Below are 18,424 nucleotides of genomic sequence, written 5' to 3' on the forward strand. Positions count from 1 at the left end.
ATCAATTTTTTTAGTACAGATTTTAAAAAATAAAAATTCAAGTGTAATAATAAACAATTTTATTCTTAATGAAAATTATTAAACCCTATCCCTTCTCTATATATTATAAATATGAAAGTGAGTTTGTTAGTTACGCTTTCACGCAAAAATTACTCAATGAATTTTAATGAAACTTTACATTTTACAACCCATACATCAAATAATACATGAGCTATAATTTATAAAGATATAGAAAAAATTAAGCATAAATTAAAGATTTCTGCAAAAAGGGTGTTCGAGATATAATTTACAGCCATATGTTCAACCAGGGTTTTCTTATATTCTCAATACATTATGACTATTTTTCATATATGTATATGCAGTTTTAAATAAAAACTGCATATACTTTTACCTGTGTAAAACAATCCCTATCTATGTTTCGAGTGTTATGGAAGAAGGATAAGTGAGAGCAAAGGAGGTGAAGGTTATAAAGCGGTGGTTTTTTAAACCCGGGCAAGTAATCAACTATGTGGCAAGTGGCAACTGTAGGCAAGTATATGGGAAACTTATAATTTCAATACTTTTTATACATTTTTTAATCTTGCAGAGTATAATCATACCTAATAGTAGTCATATAATAGATATACGTTTATTTAACGTAATAAGTTTAGTCCAAATTTTAAAATGTAGCGGACGAATATATTATATTTTATTATTCGTCATGTAAAAGTTAGATTGGTGTAATTAACTCATTTCTACGTCTGAACATTCTCTCTATACCAAAGGCGATAAGAGGAATGGGAGATATAGAGGAAAGAAAGTCTAAATAGGTGCGCATACATGAGATATTATATCCCAAATATGAATTAATTTGATTATTCAAGTACCCGCGCACATAAGGTTTTGGCCTTTCATCAAATCAGGGTATATCCAAAATCAAATAATGTTTACATTGTGTTGAATAGAACACTCTTATGGCCACGACCCCACCAATGATAAACAGGTTTTTCGCAATCGGCGTTTGAAAATCTAAAAGTCTCAAAATCAAATCTAAAAGTTCAAATACAAAAAATGTTTGTTTTTATTAACAAACAGCTTTGGTTTCAAATATTGTTTTTCAAACTTTGTAAATTTGCCACAATTTTGCAGTTCCACAAATAATATGTTCCTAATAAGATATAATTCTACATTTTCGAACTGAAATTATGACAAATGTTATGTCTCAGTTTATGAAAAAAATATTTTCAAACAAAAAGTAATTGGTTTTTTAAAAATGAATTTTTTTAAATCTGTATACAACGTAATTTCACCCTTGGTAGAACTTAGTCCAAAAGTTTCAATTTTTTACTCCTATTGAAGTTTTAAAAGAACGCTGCCAAACAAAATTCATATTTACATATGGAATGAACAAATTTGTTTATCTCTAATAAATTTTTATTGAAAAAATGTCAAAAAATATTACATAATATAATAATTATAAATAGGTATTCAACTTAAATGCAGTAACGATAAACATTAAAACATATTCCAATCTTCATCGAAAAATGGATTCTTAGGTGGTGATAGCTCCAGATCTTCAAATACGTTATAATCATTTCTTTTATTAAAATTATCGTCAACATTAATCATGGAAGGAAAATTAACTTGTTTATTAGCTGTTGCACATGGAGTCGGTGTAGCAAAACAACTTAAAATAGTTTTTATGTCGTCGACATTAACACGTTTATGTTTAGGTAGAATATCTTCATAAGTATCCTCACATTTTATATAATTATAATGATCAATTTTTTCTTTTGGTATTTCTTTTGGTTTTAATGGTGATGGTTTCACAGTTGTTTGTACGTTTAATTTATTATTTGGTCGACAATCTGCTAACGGTTGACGAATATTTAAACCACTGCTCGATTTGATTCGTAATTGTGATGCTTCTAATGCTAAACAAAATAAATTCAAATAAAAAATTTGAACAGAAATTATGTTTAAAAAAAATACATACGTTTTACTGGTTGAAAATTGTTTGAAACATGACTTTTTCCTCCATTTATTTTTGAAGTAACTTTAGTTGAATTTCGCGACGAAGAATTAAAAATATCAAATACGTGATTTGACATCTTGTTAAAAAACAAATAATCCTTTTAAATATTCTTAATAAATGAGCCTTTTTAATAATTTTTAGTTCTTTTCTAAGCGCAATCCAATAGTTTACTAACGGCACTAATTTGTTTTTCAAATTTATAACGATTTTTTGTTTGTATACAAATACAAAAAACTATTTAAAATGTCGGCAACGTCGTTATATCATAGTTTCAATTTGTACATCAAATATTTAAAATAAATTAGCTTATTCAGTTAAAAAATTGATTTTAATTAATTAATTAATCAATTTAATCATATTATTCATTTAATTTTAATTAAATTTATAAAAAGTAGTAGATAAGATTATTTAGATTTGACAAAGTATAAAAAATTAAATCAGTATTGGCAACTGAACTCAAATTGAAAATTAAATGTCTCAAATGTATAATAATTCTTTCAACCGAAATAATAAATCATCGCCATAGAAAAAATTACCTTTAGTTGTAAAGTATAGTAAATTTAAAAAAAAATAAGTAAGAAGTTTGACTGTATAATATAATCTGTATACAAAACACTTCCATAAATTTCGATATTAGGATATTAATTAGTACACGTAAGTGAATTTATTGAACTGATAGTTTTTTTTTGCACATGCATAATATAGATTGACAGGTCACGGATTATTTAGTAGGAGCGAAATTGTTTTCTTATGTTTTCGTTTTCCTTTTAGATGTGATATGGATTTCGATTTAAGTAAAGAAAATATTCAACCTTTACGTGGGGGACGCAATGCAACACAACTTGGAACTGCTTTACAAGCTCAAAATGATTCGGAATATCAAAAAGAACTGTTGCAACAGAAAGAGTATGTTCATTTAATTTTTCAAAGAATATTTACATTTCGTAACTGTTTGTTTTTATATTTTTAATTTTTTCTAAATCTAAAACTTTCAAATATTTTGTGTTAAACTCTTGTTAATTTCAATTTACACTATTATTTTGAAGTTTTGTGTAATATTAAGTTTTGAATTTTCAATCATTCGAATTCCAAATATTATTTGTAGAACAATTTCTTGAGTAGTTTTGGAAGTTAACAACTGCTTTTAAAACTTTTTAACTAAGCTGCAATTCCGAAAGCGGAAAGTGGCTTTGCACCGATTGAGCTCATATTTGCTTATTATTTCTTATGAATAAAGTACATAGTGCTTTTTTTGTCGGAACCCGTTTGCAAGTAACCACACTTTGAATGTAAAATTAAGCAAAGTAAAGTTTCGATTGGTGTAAAATTTCATAGGTACTCCCGCATAAAATTTTAACTCTATTCAATACTTTCGAGGCATAGAAAAATAAAACTATTTTATATAGTTATCCTTGGACTTAGTATACAAATTGACAACTTTTTAGTGTCTTTACCCAAAAAAATTTAAAGTAGAATTGATACCAAAACAAAATTTGAAAGTTAAATTAAAATGATTTCAAAACGAAGAAGTTATAAACATTCAAAGATTTTTGTCCGCCTATTTCTTGCAAAACGAGAGTTTTTTTTATATGTTATCTCTATGGCGATATTCAAGAATATCGTCACTTTTTAATTATCTTCCTCTTTTTTTAATTAGGACTTTTAAACGTTCATATTTTGCGCAATTCTAACGATTTTCGAAAACCTACTTCACTCTTCTACCCGTGCAAAAATTTTGTCATCCCTATTGCGGTTCTCCATCATAGCGCCAAAACAATTTTTTTATTTTCATAAAAAAAAAAAAAACTTTAAATTGATGATTATCGATTTTTTTTTGTTATTCAAATGAGAGGGTAATCGAAGAACAAACGCAAAGACTATGTTGTTGTATACTAAAATTCTCTTGGATAACAAATTTTAAATTTGATCAAGATTTAAAAAATCTGTGAAAAATTCCTAACACCTTTTTCATTTTAATTTTACTGTTGATTTTTTTCGTTTTATAATACGTACAAAATATGTCGAAGTCTCGGATAGTCTATATAAATAACTTAATTTTGGTTTTGAATGAGTTAACACATTTTTATACCCTGTATGTATATGAAATATACATCAAGGTATACTAATTTTAGTCCAAAGTTTGTAACACTTAAAAATATTGTTGATACGAACAAAATTTTTGTGTAGGTCTTCAAAAAATCATTAATTAATCTATTTCCCAGGACGTATTAAGTAAGTTCGTAGAATAGACACATAGGTAAATTTGATCTTGTAAACCGTTAGAAATAGATTACGGGTCAATGTAAGCCGTTAGAGATAGAACAAAAGTTTAAATGTAAAAAATGTTTCGTATAAAAAAATAAACAACTTTTGTTTGAAACATTTTTTTGTAAACATCATTGTTTACCTGTGAGAGCGCAAACTAAGACAAAACTTTAGTGTCCATTTTCTCCAAAACTATAAAATATAGGCAAATTGAAAATTTGCAGGTAGCTTCAACCAGTAGTCTTTTGAAAGATTCTTGAAAAACAACAACAAAATCTAGAAAGTACTTTCGACAGTTTTCGAAATTTACGAAAACCAAATAAATGGCGGCGAAAGGCCGCCATAATTCTGTTGGTTTTCTAAACTTTATAATGTATTTACTGGCATTAAACATTTTCCATACGGGGTATTTCAACAATTAACTCAATCAATTGTTTGTTTTCTCTTGTTTTAAAATATTTTTTGAAATGGATGTTCACACGTGCCACTTGCTCGTCAACCTCTTAATTAACCCCCTATTTAGTCGTTCTTACCTCTACCTTCCATAGTTTTATGAAGTATTTTTTGAGAGTATCAACTCCTCCCGCTCCGCCCATTTATTGTATAAATTTTATATTTTTTTACGGAACTCTATTGCTAAGACTTTGTTGCCCGTCCGCCTGTTTGTCAGCGAGCTGTATCTTATAAATCGAAATGGTTAGATAGCTGCAAACCGCTACAAACCAAGATGGCGAATTGCATATTTAAAAAAAAAAATTCGATCATGTCGATATGCAAGACTGAACAAGCATGCTTGGTTCAGTCTTTTATTGTAATATGTACTATGGTACGCAACTGTTATGCGAGAGCCCAGCTTGCACTATCGATTTTTTCGCGATTAATAAGGCTTGCCAATTCAGTGCATGCATTTTTAAACAGTTAACTCTAGCAGTTGATACTTTTATTTGTTTATATATTTTTTTTAATTTTTCAGAGAATTTGAAAACATAATAAAAAATTATAAAGGTCCTGATCCATTAGAAAATTGGTACAATTATATTTCATGGATTGAACAAAGTTATCCAAAACATGGACATGAAGGAAATTTGGCTGCATTATTGGAAGATTGTTTAGGCAAATTTGAATATGATCAGAGATATTTACAAGATCGACGATTATGTAAACTATTTATTAAATATTTTGATCTTCAACACAATCCATTAGAATTATTTCAACTGTTGTATAGTCGTGGTTTTGGTACAAATTTCACCGATTTTTATCGTGCATGGGCATACTATTATGAAGCTAGTGGTGATTTCAAACGTGCTGATCATATATTTCAATTAGGTTTTCAAGCGAATGCACAACCTCCAGAAGAATTAAAATTAGCATATGAGTAAGTTATCTTTATTATTTTAGTTTAATATGACCAAGGATTAAGAATGTAATTAACAAGTACAGTTGTTTAATTTAATAATTGTTTATTAACTTTGTAATATATTTAGTGGGTCCGATCCACCGATCTGATTGTTGCTGATGTTATCGGCTCATTTAATCTGAACCCTGTCTTTTCCAATAACAAAACACACAAATATTTATATGAAAAGGAATTTGGAATCAAGACAAAAAAATTTATGTATTTAATTTCAACCTGCCTCCTTTTTTTATTGTCTCTTCCTTTAAAATAAACAAATGTAAACTTAAAAACAAGATGGCGGTTTAAAAAACTACCCTGAAAATTTCTTCCTATTCTAAACTAAAATTACGTGTAGTTTGGATTATCTGGTAGAATATTTCCAATAGATTTTTCATAAATGAATATTTTTACAGCAATTTTACAATGGCAGTAGGCCGCCATGTACTACGAGGAAGTGCGGATACAAATCATTTAGCTGAAAAACGACGTGCATTAACATCATTACGTGCATATAAACATAAACATCGGACAATTGTTCCAAGTCAACGTACTGGAGCTAATGTTGTGGACTATTTACCAGGCACAATAAAATCAGTCAACGAACCTAGCCGATCTAGTAATTATCGAGTAGATGTATTTCAGGTATGATTATAAAAAAATATTAGTGTTTATTGTTTTATTATTACTTATAATCTAGGAGCGAGCGTAGTATTTGACGGTCATTTCAGAACGGCTGACAATTCGAGAAGTTGTTGTCGAAATCACAGAGACGGATTAAGAAATTTTGTGCCCGTACGCCGCTTCAAAATTTTGCGCTCCCCGTAATAAAAATCTATCAAAAAGGCCTTTTTTTAAATTATTTAATTTCAAATTGGAACCTATAAAAAATAATCGCGTTGGTTGCATTTTTTTATTTATTTTATAATATTTGTTTTGATCTTGCACGTCTTAATTAAAATTTTTGGAATCAAATTTTGCCTTGATATGATTTTTGGAATCTACATGTTTTGAAACGAATTTTTAAAAAAGTATTTATTTTGGTATCATCGACCCAGCTCTATGTAACTAAATTTTTTTTTTTTTGCATAAAAATGGATCAACCGAGTGGGGATTAGAGCCAGTTTTTAGTTAATTTAGTTAGAATATTAATAGAAAATTAATAATTTGATTTTTAAACTAATATAGGATAGTGGTGAAGAAGGTATTGCAGGTCCAAGTCAATCCACATCTTCCTCTGCTAAACCAAAAAGTATTTTAGATAGTGCATCTAAACAAAGTGCACACAAAGAAAATTTGATAAAACCTGGCCCATGGAATAATGCATTTCAAAAGAAAAGTGGAATACCCAGTTCCAGTATAAATTTTACAGGTAAAATATTATTTTTTGTAATTAAAATTTATCAATTCTAAGTCCATGCCATACACCATCTTAATTGCTTATTAATTAGTGATATTAGTTCTGTAAATCGAAAATTACAGAACTAATAAGGCCTGTTACTAATAATCCCTACTGTTAGAAAATCACTGGTCATTTTTTTTTGTTTAGGCATGAATAAATAGTGAGTAATTAATAATTAATATATTAAAAGATAATTCTATTAAAATTACTGTCTGAAAAATTATTACTACTTGGTAAAAAAATGAGCCCTGACGAAGTTGAGCTTGCTGAGTTAATACCCATAAGCATATGCAAAATATTAACTCAGTTAACAAATTTTTCAGTTAATTCATTATTATTAATTTTAATCAATTTCAGTTCATGAAGACGATGCGGAACAAGAACAAGCTAAACAAGAAAATAATTGTTCTTCTACACCACCGATTCAACAACCAGCAGTTGCAGCAACGGTTAATCATTTTGCTGATTTGGATGTTGAGCTATTTATACCCGAACCAAATAACAATACAAAAATATCACAATATAATATTAACGAAGTTTATGTAAATAATAATGAATTTAGTTTTGAAGAGTTAAATACTAGAAAATATTTTGAACGTAAAAAATTAATGGAACAACAAGTAAAACAAGAACAACAACAAATGTATCAGCAGCACAATTATATAACAAATTATGGCAACAATTATCATGGAAATGATAACAGCGGAGGTTAGTCCTGTACATTTAGGCTTTTACCTCGGTACTCGGCTATACTAAACCGATTTAAATAATTTTTGAAGGACAGTTTATCTGTGTTCGAAAGTTTTTTTGGGAGTAAATGGGATGTAACATAGTTGGTAAATAGTGAGCGGTTGAAGTTTGTCAAATATCAGTTCAAAGTCTCTCCTTTCAAAAGCGCTTTTCCTTTGTAAATTCGAAAACCTTAACCTTTATCGAAAACGTTAGCATTATCAAACTGAATAGAATTTTTTATTATTTTTTGTGTGAGAATAATATGGATATTGATAATTAAAGATTCCGCGCCCAGGCTTTACAAATTAAAAATTAATTTTTACATGAAATTACTAAGAAATTCGTACATTCAAAATACCAATTCATTGTGAAGTAAAAGCACCAATTTTTTTGATGGGATAAGTTTTTAGAATATGATCTTAATAATAATAAAGGAATATAGCAAATGAATCTCTAGGAGCTAGACTAAGGGACCTTCCTTGAGAATAAATCATACCCAGAGGTGTGACATACCAAATCCGTTTACTATAGTCGGGTTCTGAGGTTTCGAATTTTTTTTATGTACAATTGAATTCAATTAGGTAACGGTGAACAACATCAAACAACCACACCATTAAAACAACGTTTATCAGTATTAAAAGTAACATCGCCAACAATTGATTCAACAATTGATCAACAACAAATTATGCATGAAGGGGGTGGTATTGTAAATGGTATTACGGATCGACGTAAACCAATATCGTCAAATTTAATGGAAGCATTCAATAATTCACATGACAAACAAAATAATTTACCACAAAATACACCAGAAGAAGTTGCAAAAGCTGTTGAAAGTATATCATCAGCATCAACAAAGCTATGGAACAATACACCTGAACCACCTGTACGAAATGATAGTATTACCACGCACACTAAAGAAGCTATGTATGAGGTGAACAATTTATGGGCCGACACAAACCAATATTCCTATCATCAAGATTATCAAAAACAAAATTTTACAATACATGAAGATGTTGTTGATGATAATCAACAAATTCATCAACAAAATTATTTAATGCAAAATCAACATCATCAACAACAACAGCAGCAACAGCCGCAACAGCAACCATTTGCTATTTATTCTGATAATTATGATTATCAACAACAACAACCGACACATGCAGCTGCTCAACAACATCAAATGACACAAATGCATCAACATCAAATGCATACAAATCAACATCAATTAATGTCACCCAATCAACACCATCAAATACCACAACAGAGTCCACATCAATTACCACAACAGAGTCCGCATCAAATACCACAACAGAGTCCCCATCAAATACCACAAAGTCCACATCAAATGCACCATCAACAAAATCAACATCAAATGCATCAACAAAACGCACATCAATTGCATCAGATGCATCATCAACAAAGTCCTCATCAAATGCATCATCAACAAAGTGCACATCAAATGCATCATCAACAAAGTGCACATCAAATGCATCAACAAAGTCCACATCAATTGCATCATCAACAAAATCAACATCAGATGCATCAACAAAGTCCACATCAAATGCAGCATCAATTACAACAACAACAGCAACATCATTTACAAGCAGCAGCTACTCAACATCAATTACAACACAACCAACATCAACATTATAATAATCAAATACAACAGCATTATAATAATCAACAATATCATCAGCAACAACAACAACAACAACCACAAACACCAATAAATCAGCAGCAACATCATCGAATGGTAAATAATTATGACGAGACAACGGTATCAACACAAATGTTTAATTTTAATTTACAAAATACGAATATAAGTACACCCTATAATGATCGTAAAATGCAACAACATCAACAACAACAAGGTATGTGCCATTTTTTATCAATTAAAAAACAAAACAAACATCTTCTCTCAAAAAATTAAAGTAATCGGTTTTTATGTTTTTTAGAGTGCTAAATTTGAAGCTTGTAAATAAAATTTCTACAAATTTTCGGATTTTCAAAATGGATAATAGTTTTTGAGTTTTTTAATTTTTCTCAAAAATGGATGCAGTAGTTTTTTTCAACTTTTTAGCAGGTCCATTCTATATTCCCTGGCCCAGAATTTTTCCCAGATCGAATTATCAAAAAAATTAACATAATTCCAGATACCTAAATCTTTATATATGACACAGTTGGGCATTGGCACTATTCTAGGTTTAGCATTATTTCTAGTTTGAAATGAATTATTTATTATCGGTTAGATTTAATTTTACAAACTTCAAATTCGATTTCAGCACTCTACAAAACATTTTTAAAAAAACTCGCATTTTTGCCATTGAGTGTTCAAGAGTTCCGTTTTAGCCATTTGGCAAATGGATAACTAAATTGTGAATTCGTAACCTTTTTCTGTCGTTTAGAGATCTTAAGCTCTAATAATATTAGGAAACGGCGTATATTATTGAGAAACCTTATCTTCCGCATCTAAGGCTGAGGTTTGAGTAAAAGTGATAATAGATATCGTTTGTTTACAATTTTATAATTTTTTTCATAGCGGCAAATACCCTACTTTATCAACAACAGCAACATCAACAACAACAACAACAACAACAACAGCAGCAGCATTATGTATCGCCGTTACCTGGTGGAGCTTACAATGTACATCAAAAAATGTTATCACCAACTGTTGATCATAATAATAGTTATAATCAAACTATATCACCAATGCAACATCATTATTCACAAATACCACCAACTTCAGTTTCCACTCCACTTAATCATTCTAACGCACGTCAAGAATTATTTCCACAGTATTCAAAAGTAAATGTAACACCAATACCTCAACAAAATACGGTTAGTAGAAAAATAATAATAAGGTTTGATTAAAACAAAAGAGCACTAATGAGAATTTTGGTATAAATATTGCGCAGACCTTCCTGATGAGCATAAGGCTAAAAATAGGTTTTTTGGTTTTAACTGATTAAATACTGGAGTGGGGGAGAAAAGTCTCAATTAAAAATTTTAGACCATGATAGGACGTAACTGTTTTTGAGATAAATCGTCAGAGAAGTGTTAACATTAGTTCGTCGCTTCATAAACATATGCTAAACTGATCTATAAAAAATTATTTTTGTCCTCATTTTCCAATAATCCTATATTTCCAGGTCCTGGACCAGGTCAAAATCATATACCTAGATAAATATGATAAATTGATAATGACAAAAGTTGTGTGTTTTATCGGCCTATAATGTTCATTTGAATAATTTTTCTACATTTCTCTTATTTAAGCAATTATGATCAAAAAAAACTATTTTAGTCACTATTTCCCAAGTTATCAATAGGGTATTCCACTATTTTTGAAAAAGTACTTCAAAATGTTGATTTCGCTAATTAAAAGCCACCAAAAATTTATTTCGGAAAATACACACGCTTTCTTGCCAAAAACTTAAATTAAATTTTAAACCTTTTTTAAACTGTTAAAAATGCGTGCATCTAATTTGATGACGTAATATGGGTATCACTATACGAAATAACAAATAATTTTGACAGATATATATATAAACATCTGATTATAATATAAATATAAATACTTATCTATGTATATATTATACCCAACTGTCTACATTGAACTAACTGATGGTCTATGACTCATACCGCTATGAGATCACAGCAGGGCTTACCTCGTTCTGGGTCACGTGATATTCAGTTTAAAAATTACGATTTTTAAAAGAAAAAAGTGCTTTTATGACTCGAAATCAGAATATTACTTTTTACATGAATTTTAAGTTTTTTCATATTTCATGATTTATTTTTGACTAACGATAATACCCTATTGTAGCATAACTTAAATTTTTGTGTATTTTTAGTATGTTAACCAAAATTCTCGGTTGTGTAATTCTTTTTTGTCAAGATTATTTTTGATTGATTTTGCTTGAATTAGGTGGCTACGCCACAGCAGCAGCAACAGCAACCACAAACACAACCGCCAGTATCAACCCCGACATCCACGGTGAATGCTTATCAAAATTACATACAAAATCAACAATATAATATGATAACGAACGATCAACAACAACAGAAGATGAATGATGAAACGATTCATGAAAAAACTGGAAATAAATTATCAGTTATATTAGAAAATTCAAAAGAATATCGATCAATGTCAAGTGCTGGTGCTGGACAATCTTCGAGTAGTGGTAGTTCTGGTTCAACACTTAAAAATACACTTGCAACAACACCTGGTCGGGAAAGTAGTTTATCAGCAATTAAAGAAATGTCACCTGCTTCTTCTGTTTCCGGTGCTAGTCGAGATACTTGTGGTATGATTTTTAAACAAATTTATTTTTTTTTTTTCAAGTTTAATTTTTCCATGTTAATATTACCTAATTGTTCTGGAGCCATCATACACGGGCACAGTTGCCAAATTCGGAATATTTTTTCGGGGATTATTAAAAACTTGGAATGAGAAAATATAGTTTTTTGATTAAAAAATTTTTAGATTAAAAAAATTTATGAGGATAATCATAAAAATACTCTGAACACGATGCAACCCAATATTTTTCTAGTAAAAAAATGGGTTCAAATTTATTAAATTATAAAGGATGAAATAAATAGTGGCTTAAATAGAAACGCATATAAAGTTTAAATTTTGACCCCAGAACTATAGAGGAATATTTTATCGTTTATTAGCTATGCCCCATGGCTTTAAGTCAAGTTATTGCCCAAAAAAATACACTGATTGAAATAATCCATTTTCAGCTTTCCCAAAACAGTCTTAAAACATTTTTCTTTGTAAGTCATAACGGCTGGCTGATTGATAGATTGTAAAAAAAAATAATGAAATACTAGTTTAAACGAAAAGCGTTAGATTAAACGTTGTCAAAGCCATGGATACTAGCTGATTACAATATAAATCTAATTCATAAAATTCGGTCAAAAAGCCATTTAAGATTTCAGGAGTATTTGTCCAATAAAACGGTAGTTGTACGTGAAAAAAATTCAAAAAATCGGTTTCTCTTAAGATTTTTGTGTAATTTTAGGACGAAAATACGAAAAATCTGTTTCCTTTTATACCCTAATGGAGAAAAACTAAGAGTTTATTTATATCAAAATGTGGGCCTCGAAATAAAAATGAAAAAAATTATTGTTAATTTTAAAAACCCGAAAAATGTAAAAAAAAAAAGTTTCTCTCAAAAAATTTGTAACTTTTAATTTTTATAGTTCTTGATGAGTATATCGAAAATGTGATACTGGGAGATCAAAGCTCAAAAATAGGTAATAATATACGCCTTTATATGTTTATGGCATAAAACTGCTCTAGTTCACCATCCGTAGGTGCTACTTTTAAATACTATTTTAAGTTTTTAGTTAAGTTTGTCTACTATAACTTAGTATAAAATTATCTTTTCGATGATAAAGCAAAATTATGGAGTTATATGCTAAAAACTGAAATGAGTATTAAATTTTAGTATTTTTTGACAACATTTCGAGACGCTTCTTTTGTTTACTTATTTCCAAATGAAATTCAGAACTCTTAAAACTAAGCATAGAAAATCGACTACTTGAATTCTTTTCCACGTTTTGTCGCTACCGTTAATTTTATCGTAGTTTTTTATTTTATTTTTTGTGGAAAATCGTTTATTTTTAATACAAAGGAAAAAAATTCTCTTACAGTAGATATTACAAACAATAAATGTAAATCGAAATCAATAGGTATGGAGTATGAAGTTGGTGAGGCAATGTTACAACTAAGTCAAGAAATCTATTTAAATGATGAACAAAAAGATGAACCATCTGATTATGCTGGTTCAAACAATAATCATACTCAAAATAATTATTTACGTGGTTCTGTTGATATTTATGTTGATCAAAATAGTAAACATTCAACAGATAGCTATAGTAGTCCACCAAAAGACGATAACCAGCAGGAGGATGTTATGGATTGGGATGAACATTCAACGAATTCAATGGATTATGCAATTGGTTGTCAAAACTTATCTGCAATATTGACATCCGATAAACCAGTCAATCCATTTGATCCAAAAGTCATTGATTGTTTATTAAAGAAAGCACGTTTTCCAAATATACGTCATACAACTGGTTATATAAAAGTTCAACAAATACCAAAAATTTCACCAAAAGATTCAGTGTTTTTGAAGAATGATAAATATTTAATTGATAAAGTATTAGGTAAAGGTACATTTGGTACTGTTTTTAAAGCGAATAATATGACAGATGGTGGTATTGTTGCTGTTAAATATCAAAGGCCATCAAATTTCTGGGAATTTTATATATGTAAAGAAATACAACATCGTATTAAAGAATCAATGTTGGTATGTATAAACACGTGCTTTTTTATGATTAGCAGTTTTAACTGTATATGGAACACCTTATTGTATCCATGGATATAGGAATATTTTAAAAGGGATGAGGTATAACCGCGTGGTGTGAGTCTCACTCAGGGGGAAGAGGCAGGGTAAATAAATAAAATATTTACTATAAAACTATGCATCGATCTAAATTATTAATTAATATCAATTTATGTAGGACTTTGGCATCATTTTATTATTTTCAAGAAAATATTTATGATTAATTTTAAAAATTAAATTTAAAAAAGAAAGATATGTTGATACGTATGTAATATTATTTATTCTATTTGTGTGTAAGGTCCAACATAAATTGAGTTAGCTCTATGTATAGCTTTATAGTAAATACTTTATTTCTTTATTTAACATTCAATTCTTTATTAGCAATGCTTTTGAAAACGGACTGTATATAGGCATATTTAAAACTTCGATATTCCAACTACAAACCATTATCAATGGAGCTACTTACCAATTTTCATTTAAATAAGAATTATATTCCAAGCCAGATTTATCGAGAAGATTTTACGACCATTAGTTCTATTTGTATATTAAATGCCGATTAAAAAATTTTAAAACTAAGAACGGGTTTGGTACCCCTGAGGTTCTTATTTTTCGATTACGTTAAATAAATTACATATACAATGCATTTTGTTGAAACTCCGTTTTATGTAGAGATCTGTCCGTATATATTACTTATCCTTGGCGATTTCAATCAAAATAGGACCAGCATAGCGTAAGGAATCTCTGTGGTGTTCATTCAAAAATTAAATATTTAAACAATTATAATATATCAACATGTTAATCATATTTTTTTGTGTAGCTATTATCGTTTATGGATATAACAAAATGTTATTATTGTAAAAATTCGTCATTATTTATAAGTGAATTTTCAAAATATGGATCATTATTAAATGTTGCAAATAAAGTGAAGAAAGTAACTGGTAAACAATTCAAAGAAGTTGTTACATATCATTTTGTTGCTGAAATGATACGTATTGTTGCTGCATTACATCAATGTCAAATCATTCATGCTGATATTAAACCTGACAATTTCTTAGTTATGCGCTTGTAAGTAATTTTATGTTTATTCAAGATTGTTTGTGTAACGTTTGGATGTTTCAAATATCAATACTTCATTTCAATATAAATTTGTAAAATCTGATAAATCATTATTCAACCATGGATGGGGCATTTTTCAAGTAAACCAGGCGAGCTTGCAAGACACGCCTTTATGTTAATTAAGGTGTGCTGGCTTCTCAAGCCAGCATAATTTAGATTTTAGTCGTTTATAAATATTTTAAATCTTCAAAATTTTGAATATATGTAATTAAAAGCCTAATGCACACCGTATTGTTAAAATTTGAACACAATTTACCAGGCCTAACATGAGATTATTGCAATTCGAATCATTAAACAAAATGAAAATTATTTACCATTTTAATCGAGAAGAGTGTATGTGTATTCATTCCTAGTATTGTGTGAGACAGTAGTAGTAACAGCAGAGTAATAGTAAAAAAACTTAGTTTATAACCTTAGTTGTGTAGTGATTTTATAAAGTTTTATCTTTCTTTCTTCTTCTAGACCTCCTGATAGTGGTGGTCGGCTATCGTTACAATTAATTGATTTTGGATGTAGTATAGACATGACATTATTTCCATCTGATATGTGTTTTTATCAAGTGGTTACTACTGAAGATTTTACATGTACTGAAATGCGAGAAGGTAAACCATGGACTTATCAAACTGACTTATTTTGTATAGCAGCAACTGCCTATGTAATTTTAATGGGTGAATATATGAAAGTGAAAAAGGAAGATGGTGACTGGACAGTACTCAAACGTTTTCCACGGTAATTATAAATATTTTATTATTTCTTTTGATCTTAACTTGTTGGTATAAACAACTAACTAACTTTTCACATTTTAAGAAGGTTTTTTCAAGTTTTACAGTTTTCATAACCGTATAAATTAAATTTGGCATTTACAAAACGCGTACCCTCCTTAAGAACAACTTAGGTACATCTCCTTCAATACAATTTTTTTACTTGTTTGGCCTCAGTACAACCTCTTCTAGAGATTAGGTTCCTCAAATTATAGAGTTGGTTGTAACTAATATTGGCTAAGTTCGGTTAAATAGTCGATCATCCTTTTCTCTTGCACTTTTGACCAATATAGCTATATTTATTTTTAACTTGGTAAGAAATATACAGGCTTGTGGAGAGGGAATTATACAGGGTGTATACAGTTATAACAGCAGAACTTCATCAAATGTTAGATAACGTTAAAATAAAGACTATTTCTCAACTTATAGTAGGGAAAGCGTCCTTTTCTAGAAACAGGGTGTTGAAATTTTAGAAGATAAAGGATATTCGGTGAATATTGTCAAAAAGCCTCCTTACAAAAATTATCAACTATTGTATGGGCACAACAGTCATTCTATTAACATTTGAATCAAATAAACGAAACTTTCGAAAGGTTTTCATTTTTTTTAACTACTTCTAATTTTTAAATTACAAATTTAGAGTAAGCCGTAAGAATAAACTTTTCCTGCCAACATTCCATTTTTTGTATTATAATATTTATTGAATCTAAATAGGGAATATTCATCTATTTTTTTTTTTTTTTAATTCATTGTTTATACTGTTATAATATAGTAAAAAATATAAATATTGTTTAAAAATGCTGTAATTAAGTGTAAAAAATATTTAAAATACAGTATAATTTTGAGATATTTAAACGCAATTTTTTGGCGCTCTCAGTTGATGACGTATAAGTACGTGATCTGTCAATTGGTGAAAGTTCAATGTATAATTTACATGCTAAAAAAATGAATTTAAAACACAGAATTTACACTCGTTATTATTAAGTTTTCTTATAAAAAGCCGTAGAATGATATAACTCAATGAAATACCTTATAAAATGTAAGTAATTCATATCATACAGTATGTCAACAAATTTGACAAGCTCGTACTTTGATGTCGCGTCCGTATAAAAATTTGAACTTTCGTTTTAGAAATTTTTAAATGCCCTCACTGAATTTGTCCTTTTATTAATTAATTTTAAGTAATTAAAAATATATTAATTACTAAAATAATGATTTAGTTGAAATGTCCAGTCAATAAAGTTACGGAAGAAAAATATTTGAACCAAATTTAAATTTCATGAATATTCCCTATTTAACACTTTCAATCTTTTATCATCATGGGAGTAGAAATAAAGATGGTTTGAATTCTACAAACCCCCCGTTGTAGTCCAATGGAATGTTGATAAACTTAATTTTTATTTGGACTTTTTTGTACTATAAAACGATGTTAGCATATCCAATATTAGAAAAAATTGCATTTCGCGTTTGAACTTAAGTTACAAAAGACGATTTCAAAATTTCAACTTTAAGAAAAATTTACCTGTTTATAAAGTGCATTAATGAGAATGCATATACACGATTTAAAAATGACCCTAAGAAAGTGATTTTTTGGAATTTCCTTAACCATTAATAAGATAGAACAATAAACTAAGGTGTTTTAATAAAATTCATTGAGTATGAAAATGATTAACTGGGTAATTTTGTTAATAATTTTTTTTTTTCAGTTATGTAAATTTAGAAATATGGAGGCCATTTTTCCGACAATTATTAAACATTGAAAGTTGTGATAACCTTCCCGATCTAACACAAATGCAGGCACATTTTCAAAGTATATTAAATGAACGGCATAGTGATTTAACGTATGAATTAAGACAAATCGCAAATATAATGAATGATAGATAGTCATATTTTATTATAATAATTAATTATTATATTTAAAATAATAATTTAATATTTAATTTACTGTGTATTATTTATATTCGCCTAAAATCTAAAGGAAATCAAAATAAATAATGTTGTGTATAAAAATTTAACTCAGTTTAGTATAATAATTTTATTTTGTAATATTATCAACTTAGAATTGTATTATAGTTGTTTATGTGAGTTCTTTTTAAAATATATTAAATAAAATTTATACAACTAGAATTTTATTATTTATTAAATCTATTCATCACTCAACACTATATTCATAAGTAGCTGTCTGTCATCCTACCCCGCCCGCTTCTTTAGGTCTAATTTTTCTTCAAAAATATTACAGTAGACCCCCGGTAATATGGTCCCTGGAGAATCGGGCGCCCCGCAATCCGTCTATTGTTTTTGTATTGAAGTATGGTTTATTTTTCATTAAACCGCTTAAAATTGAAAAACAAAAGTGAATCATTTTTCGAGTACAAATGTTTTGAACAC

The 18,424-nt window shown here is 28.7% G+C and overlaps 2 protein-coding genes across 2 annotated transcripts; one reads left to right on the forward strand and one right to left on the reverse strand.

The window, feature by feature from the left end:
* Positions 1–1,468: 1,468 nt before the first annotated feature.
* LOC123290762 lies at positions 1,469–2,172 on the reverse strand. The gene is made up of 2 exons (XM_044871062.1): positions 1,976–2,172; positions 1,469–1,913 (listed from the first exon to the last, which is right to left on the reverse strand). Exons 1-2 carry the CDS (start codon positions 2,088–2,090, stop codon positions 1,495–1,497), a joined length of 534 nt encoding a protein of 177 aa, XP_044726997.1. The 5' UTR covers positions 2,091–2,172; the 3' UTR covers positions 1,469–1,494.
* Positions 2,173–2,528: 356 nt separating this feature from the next.
* LOC123292691 (putative uncharacterized protein DDB_G0271606) lies at positions 2,529–17,920 on the forward strand. The gene is made up of 13 exons (XM_044873408.1): positions 2,529–2,668; positions 2,786–2,920; positions 5,253–5,654; positions 6,089–6,317; positions 6,861–7,044; positions 7,432–7,782; positions 8,388–9,677; positions 10,346–10,644; positions 11,732–12,110; positions 13,465–14,123; positions 14,977–15,224; positions 15,738–16,004; positions 17,743–17,920. Exons 2-13 carry the CDS (start codon positions 2,793–2,795, stop codon positions 17,918–17,920), a joined length of 4,614 nt encoding a protein of 1,537 aa, XP_044729343.1. The 5' UTR covers positions 2,529–2,668; positions 2,786–2,792.
* The last annotated feature ends 504 nt before the right edge of the window (positions 17,921–18,424 follow it).

The sequence above is a fragment of the Chrysoperla carnea genome, chromosome 1 (genome assembly GCF_905475395.1).
Source record: "Chrysoperla carnea chromosome 1, inChrCarn1.1, whole genome shotgun sequence".
In the NCBI taxonomy this organism is placed as follows: domain Eukaryota; kingdom Metazoa; phylum Arthropoda; class Insecta; order Neuroptera; family Chrysopidae; genus Chrysoperla; species Chrysoperla carnea.

What these genes read in the sequence shown, in the direction of transcription:
- LOC123292691 (XM_044873408.1), top strand. Translation starts at nt 2,793, where the DNA reads ATGGATTTCGATTTAAGTAAAGAAAATATTCAACCTTTACGTGGGGGA. An exon ending in CAATACCTCAACAAAATACG is followed by an intron (nt 10,645 to 11,731) that starts GTTAGTAGAAAA and finishes TGCTTGAATTAG; the next exon opens with GTGGCTACGCCACAGCAGCA. An exon ending in AATTTCTTAGTTATGCGCTT is followed by an intron (nt 15,225 to 15,737) that starts GTAAGTAATTTT and finishes TTCTTCTTCTAG; the next exon opens with ACCTCCTGATAGTGGTGGTC.
- LOC123290762 (XM_044871062.1), bottom strand. Translation starts at nt 2,090, where the DNA reads ATGTCAAATCACGTATTTGATATTTTTAATTCTTCGTCGCGAAATTCA. An exon ending in CAATTTTCAACCAGTAAAAC is followed by an intron (nt 1,914 to 1,975) that starts GTATGTATTTTT and finishes TATTTTGTTTAG; the next exon opens with CATTAGAAGCATCACAATTA.